The sequence below is a fragment of the Gigantopelta aegis genome, chromosome 10, assembly GCF_016097555.1.
Source record: "Gigantopelta aegis isolate Gae_Host chromosome 10, Gae_host_genome, whole genome shotgun sequence".
In the NCBI taxonomy this organism is placed as follows: Eukaryota; Metazoa; Mollusca; class Gastropoda; order Neomphalida; family Peltospiridae; genus Gigantopelta; species Gigantopelta aegis.
Genome location: NC_054708.1, coordinates 60,524,361 through 60,539,893, shown reverse-complemented (window position 1 = coordinate 60,539,893; position 15,533 = coordinate 60,524,361). Strand labels below are relative to the sequence as shown.

At 33.8% G+C, this 15,533-nt stretch overlaps 2 protein-coding genes across 6 annotated transcripts in view; one reads left to right on the top strand and one right to left on the bottom strand.

The window, feature by feature from the left end:
- Positions 1 to 15,533, bottom strand: part of LOC121383383 (keratin, type I cytoskeletal 10-like) — a 37,565-nt gene that overhangs the window by 14,024 nt on the left and 8,008 nt on the right. For all 5 annotated transcript variants that reach the window (XM_041513381.1, XM_041513383.1, XM_041513386.1 and 2 more), the window contains exons 2-5: positions 10,642 to 10,911; positions 4,163 to 4,366; positions 1,003 to 1,087; positions 504 to 532 (exon numbers count right to left, since the gene is read on the bottom strand). In XM_041513381.1, coding sequence (XP_041369315.1) covers positions 504 to 532; positions 1,003 to 1,087; positions 4,163 to 4,366; positions 10,642 to 10,908 — 585 coding nt within the window. In that variant the 5' untranslated portion in view covers positions 10,909 to 10,911. The remainder of the gene's footprint in view (positions 1 to 503; positions 533 to 1,002; positions 1,088 to 4,162; positions 4,367 to 10,641; positions 10,912 to 15,533) is intronic.
- Positions 13,516 to 14,097, top strand: LOC121383729. The gene has a single exon (XM_041513825.1). The coding sequence runs from the start codon at positions 13,516 to 13,518 to the stop codon at positions 14,095 to 14,097; it is 582 nt and encodes a 193-aa protein (XP_041369759.1).

Sequence of the window (15,533 nt, the reverse complement as noted above, 5' to 3'; positions counted from 1 at the left end):
ATTCATCGTTGAAAATAAATACATTATTCTTATCTAGCAGTAGATATATTTATGTACTATACCTTTCACAACCAGTCTATCATTTGTAACATTCAAATTATACTAAAATTCAAGGATTTAAAAGTCTGTCCAACCCCTGTAGTAATATTCAAATAGTTCAATTTTGTTTTGTTTAATGACACCACTAGAACACACAATCATCGGCTATTGTATGTTAAACATTTGGTATTTTTGACATACAGTCTTAGAAAATAAACCTGCCATATTTGTTTCATTAGTAGAAAGGGATCTTTTACATGCACCATCCATGCACTGGCTGAAATGAGAAATAGCCCAATGGGTCCACCAATGGGGATCAATTTCTGACCAACCATGCAACCAGCGAGCGCTTTACCACTCACTAATATCCATATTAATTATGTTCTACTCAAAGAGTGCATCTCATAGTGCATAAAAAATAACAATAGAAAATAATCTGAAAATGTTATTATAATTTTACTTACTGGAGGAGTAAATTTTCCTTTGCTTGAAGCTACAATGAAGAAAAACAGAGAAAAATTTAGGTTAGTTACAAATGAAAGACCAAAAATAGAAAAAACTGTAGACAAGTAAAAATACACTTTAAAGCCAAAATTATTAATATCACGGATTTTATCTTAAAAGATTTGTAATGCACTAAATTTAGTTGGAATTGTTTCTCCCCTTATATTAGTTCTATGAACATGGGAATTTCTGTGTCAAAAGCAGTGGAGAAAATATGACATTTTCCCTCCTATTTGCCGGGTCTCTGCAATAGATTCAGTTTTCAAAATTGTTTCAGCTAATTTATAAATTCTGGCTGTACATGCCATTTTTTCACACTGAACCACGTTCCAAACAGCCTTATGACAGGTTTTGATGAGAAGATTGTACGTCATTTCAAGACGCCACAACGAAATGAAATAAGGGTTTTGCGGCTTCAGACAGCAGTTGCATCAGCATGCCGCATACCAAATATAATACCTGCTTTACTACGATCGTTTCCTCTATTATCTCGACTTCTTTGACGTCCCGTATTTCGAGAATCACTTCGGTATCCGCCATAAGGCTGAAATCATTCCAAAATTTGCACAGAGGTTCAAACAGAGTCAAAGAAAAGCCATCAAAATAGGCTTTGTGCTTTGACTGGTGAACAAGTCAATATGGAAACAGTTCAGCAAAATATCCAACAAAGGGATAACAAATAGCTGCAACAAACACACTGAAAAATCATAGTATGGTTAGTACAGAATAATGAATATGGTGAAAGGTCATAATGAAATGTGGCTTTTTCAAAGCTGACCACTATGCAATGATATTTCATGTCCTTAATGCATAAAAATAATGGAAGTAGCAATACAAGGTGCATTATTACATCCTGTCCTATTAAAAAAATTATGAAATGATGTATATTAGAACTAAGCATTTTTTTTAAATTATCAAGCTGCAAAAAAAAAAAATCAACATGCAAAACAAAACATCATAAATTAGAAACATTACCAATAATATTTACTTTTACCATAGCCAACAAGGCAAGCTCTATGTGCCTAGTTGGCGTTAAAACCTTTATTAGGAAGAAAAACCTCATAAACTAGAAACATTACCAGTAATATTTATTTTACCATAGCCAACAAGGCAAGCTCTATGTGCCTAGCTGGCGTTAAAACCTTTATTAGGAAGAAAAACCTCATAAACTAGAAACATTACCAGTAATATTTACTTTTACCATAGTCAACAAGGCAAGCTCTATGTACCTAGTTGGCGTTAAAAACCTTTATTAGGAAGAAAAACACCCTAAACTAGAAACATTACCAGTAATATTTACTTTTACCATAGCCAACAAGGCAAGCTCTATGTGCCTAGTTGGCGTTAAAACCTTTTACCTGACTGCAGATTCAAACCTAATAATGTCAATCAAAATATACATTAACTTGGGAATTTGTATTGTATTAAACAGTGCATACTAATGAAGTACAGGAGCTAATATTAGCTAGAGAACCGTTAACAAATATTTTACCAACTAGAAGAGAACATCCATTTTGTGAATTGACAAATTATTATCGTAATGCAAATTGATTAAGGCAGTGTTTGATAAATGTTTGAGAAAGTCAAGATTTGGCTAGCACTATGTACTATAATAACCAGCCGAGACCAAAACGTCACTAGCCAGGATCAAGGGATAGTGGATTTGTCAAACCCGGAATAAGGTACTACTGTATACAAAAAAAGGAAATATTGTTCAGCATTGCCACTGACTGATAATTAAATGAGGGTGTCACCAGTCAGAAACCACTGCACTTATAAAAAGAAGAAAATTCCTGACTACCATATTAACAATTTCAACATCGAGTACTGTTTACGATCATCACTTAAAAAAAAAAAAAAATATTTTGCAAATAAAATGTAACTTATTATTTACTGAAATAGAAATAAACAGGATTTCTAAATGACTTTTTGGTTTTTGATTTATGCTTCAACAATACTGGTTAAATTATTTAACATAAATATAAGCATAGAATGGTTGAGTTTTTTTCTAAGATTTGCATAAGAACTTAAAGTAGATGGGGAGAGTCAAATCAAACAGCAGAAAAAAACATGATGGAAAAGACAACTGCAGATGTTTGTTTTTGAAAAACCAAACGGAAAAATCGCACTACTCATAATTTTACTACCTAAAGTAATCAGGTAGGAACTGCATCTTAAACATGATTGTTAAAGTGCCTAGAATTATAACCACATATATGTAATTTCTTAGATTATATCACTAATTTTAAAAACAATTATTGTAAAACAGGTATTATTTGCTTGTTTGTAATTTTAATTTTTTGTTTTATTAATTTACACTAATGCGAATAATTACTAGCAAGTTCCATTAAGAAAAAGAAAAAACCCACAAGACGACGACGTCAAACGTAACACGGTACATTTACTCACAATACTTATATAACCAATATGGTCAAACAAATAAAAAACTTTTGTAATGTTTGTTTTGTTTTTGTCCCAAAACAGAATTTTGACAATGTGCTTCTTACTCAGTACTGCTTTCTATTTTTAACTAGCCAATCAAAATCAGTTTTGTAAAATTCCAATAAATGTCAACCACAAGACTAAAGCTTTTTCAGTATTAGTGACAGGAACAAAACAGCTGAGCTATTTTTAACAAGTGTTTGTCTTTATTTCTTTACACTTGCTGGAGAGTTGATTGGGGATTACATTCGTGGATAGGCCTAAAAAAAAACGTGTCATTGCAGCACTCATCAGCAGTCTCGCACCTCAAGCAAGCACTCAACCGACTGAGCTAAATCCCACCCTGTGCTATGTTTACGACATGATTGATACAAGATTTTTATGCTAAATGCCAACCGAGAGGCAATGATTTTTCCACCAAGTACTCCAGTGCCCCGTTTCAAGAAATGATCTTGACACTAAAATCACCTTAATCTTCTGACTACTGGATTAATTTTTGACTGAGCTAATACCGCTTCTTAAAATAAATGAATGCATCAAATAAATTCTTAGACAATCTGGAATCCACTGAATATTCACAAATGAACTAGTAGCCAAAATTGTAGTATAACAAATGGACATAAATCAGAATATGGAGAACAAAATTAACAAAGATTATATACAAATTATGGAGGATAGAACTTACGAGGAGTGGGTAGGGGCAAACGATAACAATTTATCATTTTTTTAAAATTAAGTCTAATCCAATCAGTTTTTGAAGTCCAATCTAATCAGTTTTTGAAAATGTTGATGGACATCAGATTCAGGTGTTTATTCAATTACTAAAAATACACATTATTTTTACCCTAGTAATCAATGGGAAAATTCACTATATTTAGGTCCCAGTTTAATTAATATCTAAAATACTTTGATCAATCAACTCGGAATGCTCCTTTTATTTATGCAAAAGCTTTAACATTGGAATTTGGAAGCTATACTGTATTTCCAAAAACTAAACTACTGATATGCTATCATATCAATAAGTGTAATCACACTAAAAAAAACCTAATGATCAGTGAAAACAAAATCCTTTAATTTCACTCAAATAAAACTTGCTACTCAGTTCAAAACATTCCGTAGTATATATTATTTACTTAAAAAAAAGAATTATTGTTTCTAGAAACATCCAACACCTTACCCCAGAATCTCTACGCAGTCTTTTGGAGTCGTATCCATAGCCACCATAGTCACGAGCTGCCCTCTTCCTGTCATAACGACCTCCACCACCCAATCCAACACGCATGCCAACTTCAGCAAGAAGTTGAGTCTGTTGCTGTAACAGGTTGCTGGTCATGGCAAGCTGAGACTCCTGCATTCTAAGCTGCTCGTGTAGCTGGCCAACCTGAGATACATTAGTATATGAAGATGATACCGACAAGTTCAATCAATCACATCATTCAAAATAACTGTACATAATCACTTTTCTTTTTAACATATAAATTCAAGGTGGCTAGTGCACTGTTAATGTTCCCTGTGCTACATAAGCAGCAATTAAACAATCTGAATGTCCCACTTTAACTAAATTAGACCCCCCAAAAATGGTTTCAGGTTTCATCCTTGAAAAAAATAGGGTAGGTAAGTAGGAACTTCCTTTCTTTTAATAAATCAAATCAAACCGAGAAACCGTAATCCGTGTTCCGAATCTAGTTTGCCAATTGTAAAAAATCGGTGTTCATGATTAAAAAAACAAAACTTCAAAAACATTTCAGGGTCGCTACATAAAATTAGGGTAGGTCAGGAAACCGGAAACACACATTTTTTTTTTTTTAACCTTCTGACTACTGCAGGTGAGAGATCTGATGTCACACATGTGAACATACTGTACACTGTATACAGTGCATTCCCCAATTCATATTTACCATCGTTTTTCACACTACACTCACTGGAAACAATAAGGTAACAGGAATGGAAGACAACTCAGATTCCTGTATGTTTAGATTTTTTTCCAATGAAAAATACCTTGGAATTTTTAGTTGAAAAAGTTATTTTCAGCAAGTATTTTCGCTTAACGACAGTGGTGGCAAGTCTTGGTTGTTTTCAGGGATCGATCAGTGTTCGAGATTAACGGTATCCCGGGGATTCTAGAATTTATTTTTGGATACCAACTTAATAACCCAGTATCCCACTGGGATACCATATAATGTTGGGTTTTATTTTAATCCTGCGTTTTAATTTTTCGCTGAAACAATGAAAGTCGTCATTTATTGGTGATGTTGAGTAACAGTATTTTCGAGCTCATACCCAGTCTACTGCTACACTGGAGCACTAGCGGCATAGCAATAGAGAACAGTGTCTTCCAAGTTTGTTACGATGTTATTTACTGGCGTAGGAAGCGGGGAGGTGCAAGTGTGGCATGTGCCCCCGCAAGTTTCAGATATTTTGCTTTATATCTGCTTTATAATATGTAAAAGTGTGTGAATATAAAAGTGTGCCCCCACCCCCACCACACATTTCTTGGCACCTTCCTATGAATTTCATTTAAAAGTAGGATACTAAATTCTCAGGTGGAACACCAGATTTTGAAATGTTAGTATCCAACTGGGATACTGCCCAAAAATTTTAATCTCAAACACTGATCGTCAATAGTTCATTGTTAACAGTTAACTTAATAATAAATCTGATAGTTTTACCAACAATGAAACTCACCAAATATTGGGATATGAATCGTAGTTCATTTTTTAAAAATTCTGGTCAGAAAACCAATTATCGCAATGGGATACTGAACACAATGTTTCGTAAAACATTGTGCATTCTTTCCATAATATCTTTTGTAGGTGCCAGACAATAAAATCCACCAATGAAACCACATCGGATAGGAAGGAAGGGAGGAATGTTTTATTACTCAACACATTTTGATTACAATTATATGGTGTCAGACATACGGTTAAGAACTGTAGATAATGAGAGGAAACATACTGCTACCACGCAATGGGCTACTCTTTCCGATTAGCAGCAAGGGATCTTTTATATGCAGCATCCCACAGAAACAATAGCACATACCACAGCCTTTTGTCTACATCAGTTGTGGAGCACTGACTGGAACAAGAAATAGCCCAATGGGCCCACCTACGGGGATTGATCCTAAATCGACCGTGCAACAGACAAGTGCTTTACCCCTGAGCTACTCCCCGCCCCCCACATCAGATAGTTAAATGAAGTTTGCTTTGTTTAACAACACCACTAGAGCACATTGATTTATTAATCATCGGTTAATTTATGTCAAACATATGGTGATTTTGAGTCATAGAGAAAACCAGCTATATTTGTAAATTAGTAGCAAAGGATCTTTTATATACACCATCCCAGACAGGATAGCACATACCAGTTCCATATTGGACAGATGAACATCATTACAGAATATTTGCACATAATATTACTATGAAATGTATGTATTCATAAAAATGTCCACAGTTAATTCTAATTTTTGTGTACGATATGAATGCATGAAAACTGGTTTTAAGAAACAAATTGATGGAAAATTCATGTTAACTTTAATATTGGTGGTGATCAAAACAACTAGTGGGAAAGGAATGTTTATATATATATTGAATGAAACACATTTGAGAAAAATACTGCTTAAATGCACTTGAACCAAAGAGAACAAAAATAGCTTTAAATCACCAAAAACATCTTGTCAATGATAACTTTAAATTACTAACACACATACAATGTTATAGATTCAACTTTTAAAAAATAAACTTGCTCATCAAATACTTAGAGCTTTTAAATAACACTTTATTAAAAAAGAAAAGAAAAAAAAAGGGACTGAATCGGAGTTGAAAATTAACATGAAAACCATGGTCGCCAGCAGGGCCAGTTGAAGAAAAATCTTACTGGCCCATCTCAAATTCAACTAGCCCTGCAGTTATCACAATGAAATTCAACTGCACAGCTAAAATAAAAACTATTTTTTTTATTAAATAATAATCATGTGCTCACCGTATATAGTCTGTTTGTGTCAAAAGAAAAACAATGAAATGGTGTTTAACTTCTTAATGAATAAAGTTATAATTCATATAAAAATATTAAGTTTTAAACCCATAACAACTTAAATAATAAAAAAAAAATTGAAAAAGAAATCCAATATAAATAAAAATGTTTCTTTACAATGTACCATTAAATTATACATATTAAATTTCATTTTTAATACAGGGGTGAATGAATGAATGAATGAATAACGACACCCCAGCACGAAAAATACATCGGCTATTGAGTGTCAAACTATGGTAAAATGCAAATTAATGAATGGATGAATGTTTAACGACACCCCAGCACGAAAAATACATCGGCTATTGGGTGTCAAACTATGGTAATGCAAATAAATAAAGTGATGATCAACATCAATATAAAAATTCAAGACTTAAACAAAAACAGTGTAAAGAAACACAAATATCACAGAATTTTACTCAAAACTTCAATTTTGTGCTGTATTGGCCCTTCTCAGAGAGAATGTTACACCCCTGCACCACGGTGAGGTTACAGCACACGCAGGGGTAATACAGGGGTGAAGACAAAACACTAGAACAGCCAAGGTATGCTGCTTGACTTGCATTGTCTTTGAAGTAAAAGATAATGCAGTACAAAGAGACTAAAGGTAGAACTGTGCATTCTTTAGTAAACTAGTTTGGGAGTGGCAGTCCTCTGTAGCAATGCAATAGGGATGAAATAAACTTTGTGACAATGCAAGAGGGGTGAAATCCTCAGTAAAAGATTTCTGCTGGAGTGGTTGTTCTATAACCGAGGCATTAAATAGAGATCCATGGAATCATCCACTATTTTGCCAAATCCCCATTCCACTCTGCTTTGTGCAGATGATGTATTACGGTTTTGTCATTCAGAGTACCTTGGATGTTCCATCAATTGCCATAAAACCTGCATCAGAAAAAAAAAAAGAGTTAACCTATGCAGTTTGATGGTAATTTTTGTAAAGAATTTTTTTTAAATTTACACTGTATTTTTTACCCACAATAAAATGTTATTTGAGATGGATGGGTTTTGTGTTTTCTGCTACCTAACCTGTAGTGTGCTTTGTCATATTCTATGCAGTATCAGTGTTTCTTTTTTAACTAGTACCATACTCGCCAGACCCTAAAATCAATGGTTGCCCAACGGACTACCGTTATAAAATTCTTAGTCACCCTTAACCAATGAAGGTTGCCCGTGCGACAGCTAAGTTTCAACCCTGCTGTTTGTTTTAAAAGGAAACTGATGAATTGGCATGCAACTTCATAATGAATAAAGTTAAAAATGATATAAAAAATTCCAACTCAACATCTTTTAAAAAAGAAATCCAGTATACCGTATATCTTCGCCTGTAAGTCGATCTCGGCTATAAGTTGAGTCCCTAATTTCAAGCCCTGAAAACTTATTTTTTTTATTGACCCGTTTATAAGTCGACCCATGAAAAACTACTTATAAATATTGAAATATTTCTTATTTTCAGCACATAAGAACAATAATATTTGAACAAAAGAAAATTATTTTACAAACTTCGGTTTTCACGTTTTGTACATCGCAATATGATCAGACTATTCCAATCAAACTATCATTATTACATAGCATCAAAACGAAATATTCCCTTAGTAGAGAGTGAAAGCTGTTTGACTGTTACTGTATAGTACTGTACAGATGGTTTTGTGCACAGACACCAACTTTATTTATAAACACTGACAACAGATCACTACGATAAAACTGAAAGTATCATGTTTTGCCGCCATATTAATACATGTAAGGAGGATAACTCTGGAAAGTACACTAGTTTTTGTACCAAATGATGTGTGTCCCTATTGCTCTAGATAAGTGAACTGCAGAGATCAGTCTATTTTAAGGGAAAGCTTAGTAATAGTCATGAAGTTAATCACCGCCAAAACATTGTTTGAACAACCATTAATGCCAGTGACCAGATTTAAAAATAAACTCAGGCAACAGGTAGTTAGTATTGTTTACATTTTTACTATTAGTTATGACTGTTAATTTAACTAAGTGGACTGTTGTCTTGGCATGTGAGTGAGATCGTACGCCTTTTCGCATAACCAAAACCGTTTTAATGCCAAAAAAAAATAGGTTATAAAAAATAAATGTGTCAAATTAACATATTTGAGTATAAATACATGGCATACTTCAACAATAAAACTTGTAAAATAATCCCCAAAACAGTAATATTTTTTGGTGAAATTTTTTTACCCTCTTATAAGTCGACCCCCCAAGTTATAAAATAATTTTTGGGTGAAAAAAATTCTACTTATAGGCGAAGATATACGGTAAATAAAAATATTTCTTGACAATTGCTACAAAATTATACAGATTAAATCTCATTTATAATACAGGGGTGAAGACAATGCTAGAACAGCCAAGGTATGCAGCTTGACTTGCATGGTCTCTGAAGTAAAAAATAAACAATACAGTACAATGGTAATAAAAGTAGAACTGCACGTGCTGTAGTCTATAACGTAGTCTGGGGTGGCAGTCCTGTTTGTGGTGATGCAAGAGAGTAAAATAATCTCCAGTAAAGGATTTCCTCAGGAGTGGCTGTCCTCCTAGAGACAAAGCACGCACACATGTAACTTTTAATTTGGATATTGTAAATGCTATAGCAGTAATAAAATAAATATCGAAAGAAAAATAAATCTAGGGAAAAACCCAACATTTATCAAAATATATGATATACTTAGTTATCATATTACAAAGCAAAAAAAAAGGTTCTTATGGTTTACTACAGTCATATTTGGACGGTTATGTCGTCGTGCAAGTCTTTGTGTCACTTTAGATCTGATCTGTTCTTATTTCATGCAAATCGCTTACAATACCGACAATAATAATCAATTGACTGATCTTTGGAATAAGACCTGTTGTAATGGAAAATTGCATTGTTATTTTTATATGCGTGCATGCGCTCACGTTAGTGTGAGTAAAAACTACAAGATAGATTTTGATCCTGAATAATGTAAGCTAATTAAATATGATTCTTTTTTTACCATAACACTGTATGACAATTATCAAATAGTAGATCTACTATATAATTATGGCATATCCAGTCCATTCCAATACGCAGACTTCCAGATTTCTTCAATACGTTTTGAGCTCTATTTTTGAAATAGAATAGAACAGATATTTAACGATACTCCAGCACGAGTCAGGTGTTTTCAAACTATAGAGCATTTTCCGTCTTTTGCTGCCAACACAGGCGTGGTGTGTTTTGTCACATTCAATTCAGTTTCAGTGTCTACTACAGGGCTAGCTCTGGGTGTGCAAAACATTTCGCCAAATTATTTCCAACAATGCAAAACTCAAAATATTTTTCAGAATTTATTTTCGCCAAATTAAAATAAAATTTTCCAAATGTTCCTAAAATTCGCGAATTTGGTGAGTGGCAGAGCTAGCCCTGCTACTGGATACATTTCTGACAATTTTATTGTTCCCCACCCCATGTCTTTACCGTTATATGCCCCCTTTTGTGAAAAAGCACATATAAAGAATTCTGGATACTGTAAAAAAAAAAAAAATGGAAAGCTAAGTTGCTCGTGAAACATTATCGTGAAACATTCAGCGCCTGCCCCGTTCATTTCATCTAGATTTCTATTACTATGTACTAAAACGTGCAAACTTTGTATCACAAACCTGATTACTTCCGTATCCTCCGCCACTCATCATGCTGCTGCTCACATTTCCGTAACCCATACCATAACCACCACCATAATTGTCCTGGGTGTAGTAGCTATCCGTTCCTGAACTGCGCCCATATCGACCACCGCCAGATCCAGATCCATATCCACCTCCACTGCTGATAAAACCCTTGCCACCTTTCTTGTTACCCCAGTTGCCGCCGCCGCCGCCGCCGCCACCACCACCACCTCCACGTCGACTGCCTTGTCCAAAACGTCCCATATTCTAAAAGCATACGAAGCATTACATAATTTACTATACCCTTCCCCATCATATCAACATCAATAAGGGGAGGGCCAGAGGTGACACGAGCTAGTACAACGCGTACCAGACCAGAATACTTGACAAACTTGAATTAGAAACTACTAATCTTTCTTATTTACTGGCTGGTGTTACTCTTTTGTTACTAGAATAGATTTGTTTTACATTCTCCTAGAGGTGTAACAATAAACTTGAATATTCGGTGTACCGAACAGCAACCTGTATTGTAGTTGTATTCGTATTTGCGACTGGTTGAACTGAATACACGCGATTATTATAATGTAACTGCATGCTGTATGCTTTTGCTTCGCCAGTCATGCTGTTTGAATTGAAAATCAATGGCAATTATGTTATGTCAAGACACGTAGGCCTATTAAAACCATCAAGACAATTATTAGACTGGAATCCAACCATTATTTTGTGAGTATAAAACTGGGTATACATAGAGTTTAGCTAGTTCACACTCCGACTCTGTGGCGTTCCATTACAAATATTAATAATGTTCACCAACTTTAAATCTTTCGTATGGAAATATTTCGGATTTTCAAAATACAAAAATGGCGAGACAACACTTGTACAACAAACAAGCACAGTATGCAGTGTCAACACGTCATATGGTTTGTATGATAATGTATTAAAAAAAAGTATTTTTTCCCAAATACCTGACAATGGCTCTGATGTTTGTGGAATTAATTTATTGTCACAAATAAAATAGTGATATATGGATCACACAATCAATTAAGCTACATTCAACTATTTAATGTATATTGTCTACGTGTCCCCAGAAAACACACCACCTTTCTGGGAAAAATCATGTGTACACATATTCAGATATAATTTTGGTATTTGATGGCTTTATTGGTTTATATCAAATTATTATAATTCAGGGTATAATCTTCGATAGCTAACGTACACCACTCTTATTAACTGATTCCATTTTAAATTTTTAGCTGGCGAAGATGCAGAACGTTAAATTATACGCTGCTGGAAGTGAACTCGGCAGAGACATTCACGAAAAAAATCGATGAGGTTTTCCGAATGGTGTTGGATATTTATACGAACCCAAACGCATTTGGTCAAATTTGGCCAATTTCGGTTACAAGGAAACGCAATCGATATATTGTATCTGAAATACATTATAAACAGAATTAATGTTTTAATTATTTGTATAGTGTTTTTGACAAATATAAAGCGATGTCTATTTACATAATTGTATTTCAATTCATATTTTCCTAACTGGTAAAAAAAAAGAAGACTTAAAACACTTTATTTTTAACTAATACAAAGTATTAAAAAAGTTTCAAATGTGAAGTTGTTTCAACTATTATTGGTATTGGGTCATTCCGTGGTTGTGAAAATTTCAAAATGATCTGTTAAACTAAGTTTTTATTATAGCTTAAAGTTAACACCCTTAAGCACATACAAATATACTTTTATTGCCAATTTACTTGTTTTATGGGTTTTAATGACAGTTTCATTTGAAAAAATAACTTTTGAGACATTTGTTTTTTGGTAATATTTCATTACTGTTATGTCAAATTTATAATGTCACGTCCTGGCTGATTTGACATATAAAAGTTAGTTTTATTTAAAAACTATTTTTCAGAATAATCTTTTTTAATTCTCCTCCTCAGTATAAATAAAAGGTATAATGATGACTACTTTTTATTAAATGATTAAAATAACCACCTCAAACTTTGAGCCAGGACATTACATTCAAGATGGCATGTTAAATTGAGTAAAGATTAAAAATGTATTAAATCTCTCTATATAGAGAAATTGACATAACAGACTAGATAATGCACATGTACCTAAAAGAAATTACTTTTATTTTCAATATTTTTGCTCTCACCATCAAGAATCGGAAACAGAGACGTTCGAGGGAGTGTGTTCAAATATTTAACATGGATTTATGTAGACACAAAAACACTATTATCAATTAATTCTATGCTTCTATGTTTTGAGCAAACAATGAATTATTGATAATCTACCAATTTAAAGAATATTGTATTTATACCAAATGTTCCATTTTGTGAATCCAAACTGGTGTACACATACAATAAATGTTGTGTCAAAGAATTTTTCAAATACAATGTGCTGCTAAAATCTTAAGTTTATTCCTTAGCAGATACAGATATCCAAACATGAGTTGATATATATATAAACCAACATTTCTCCAGTGAAGGATGCAATTGATAAAGATATATGTGGAAGATAAAACTTGGGTTGGGGAAATAAAATCAATTGTGTCGTTGAGATTTTTGCTATCGTCATCCATCCATTATTAATATACATTGTTGGTAGTTTGGCCTATAGATGGGCAATTCCACGGTAACGGAATTACGAGTTGGAGAGATATTTCAGGCATTAAACTCAGCTATTCCACATAAGAAAAACATGCATACACTGATGGTTCGTCAACAAATGCTGTGGCCAATGGAGGGGCAGGCATATTTATCAAGCTCCCTTCAAGAAATACCCTAACTGCAAAAGTACCAACCGGCACCCACAGTTCCAACTACAATGCAGAAACCCATGCACTTATTCAGGCTGCTACAATGATCAAGGATGCAAAAGAAGACTGTCAACAAGTTGTCTTCCTCACAGATGCTCTCAGTCCTACAAGCCTTGCAAGGGGAAAAACTTCCTCACCTGAATGAAGCCATGCAAGAGGTAGCAAAGGAAAGACGAGTAGCTCTACAGTGGATCCCAGCACATTGTGGGATTCCAGGAAATGAGGAAGCAGACAGGTTAGCCAAGCTAGGAGCTAATCATGTACAGCCCAGCAACAACATTAGCTTCTCAGAGAAGAAAACCTTGATAAAGGCAGCCAACAGACCCAGGACAGAACAAGATGATTACCACCATCTCAGTCGCTTGGAACAAGCAACTCTGTTGAGACTCCGGACAGGCCACAACCGACTGAATGCTCACATGTTCAGAAAGTTTAAACTTGCAGCAACACCAACCTGCAGTTGTGGCCTGGAAGACCAAACAGCAGAACACATCTTACAGGCGTGTCCAATTCATCAAGACCTGAGACAAGCTGAGTGGCCAATCGAAACTGCCATACACACCAAACTCTATGGAAAGAGAGGCGAACTGGAAAAAACTGCTCATTTTATCTTACAGACTGGACTATTGGTCTAAATTGTGAAAGAGAAAAAAAAAAAAAAAAAAAAAAAAAAAAAACATAAGAAAAATTATCATAATGATGTAACTATGTAATACACTAGTACTGCACTAGTGCTTGTCATGGGCAGAAGTGAGACTCCCTACTGCAAGGTGTAGTGCATGAGTACTTAATTAAAGTTTGGTAACGGAATTACGTAAAAACGGACACCATTTTTACGGGCACCGCGAAACATCTACAAACTCTGTGAAGTATGATGAAATAATTATTTATCTTCATGATGGAATGATCTCCTAATGACTTGTGATTAACAAAATAGAAATTATATTACAAATTATCTTTTCATAATTTTGTTGTACAACATTGAATGCCGGTAACGGAATTACACAGTTTGGTAACGGAATTACCACTCTGAATTTACTTTTGAAAAACAATATTTATTTACTTTAAATTTGATTTGCAAATATGTTGCATAATTTTATAAGTTAAATAATAATTCAGTATACTTGTTTTAAGCATTCATATTAATATTTCAAATAATAACTAGTTTCAATATCGGTAACATGTACACGTACATGTATATGAGTGGAGATTTAAACTAGCACTAAACTGTGTACATATTACATAGTAAATGTTTAAAATGTTTCACAGCAATTGAAAAAAATTCTTGAACAGTGACATTGTTAATAAAGAGAATTACACCAGGTCAGAGGAACACAGGCCAATTAAAATTATATAAACTGACCGTCAAACATCTAGATTGTATTACGGTAAGTGAAAGATATGCCTAATAATAAAATTCCTCATCTATCTGAGGTTATGATAACATACATGACAACATTCAAAACACCAGTATTTTCTTTTTTGGCCAATCAAACATGCCATCTTTCCATTTTAAGAATTTTACTCCGATTAGATTTCCCTTTAAAGACCGCATTAACACTATAAAACGGTTGCTTTCTTTTTGTCCATTATATACATTTAAAAGCATAATGTTGGTAATTAGAATGATACTTTCTATTTTCTGGATATCCTGTCAATTAAATATAAATTATTAAATACATGTACAGTCAATAAATGCCTTTGGATAAAGTAAAATTAAAGTTTGCTTCAAGTAAACATGTTATGTTACATTTCCACTTTCTGGACCCTATATATGTTTAAAGATCTATACAGAGCTTGAAATAGTGGCCTGTAAAAAGTGAAAAGAAGTCTATTTTTAAATCTTGCAAGTGAAATAAAAATTCACCTGCTAAAATTAACTAAAAAAAAACCAGATGTACGTACGATCATCTCATCTTGTATTTAGCTGAGGCCGAGCTCATAATTCTATTACATTTTAATTTTATAATGCTCTAAACTACATATCAGAGGTCTTAAGTTTCCACACACTGTCCCAAACCCTACATTCACGTTGTGCTGTCTTATTTCCAGCAGGCCATTTTTGTTTCAC

What these genes read in the sequence shown, in the direction of transcription:
- LOC121383729 (XM_041513825.1), top strand. Translation starts at nt 13,516, where the DNA reads ATGCAAAAGAAGACTGTCAACAAGTTGTCTTCCTCACAGATGCTCTCA.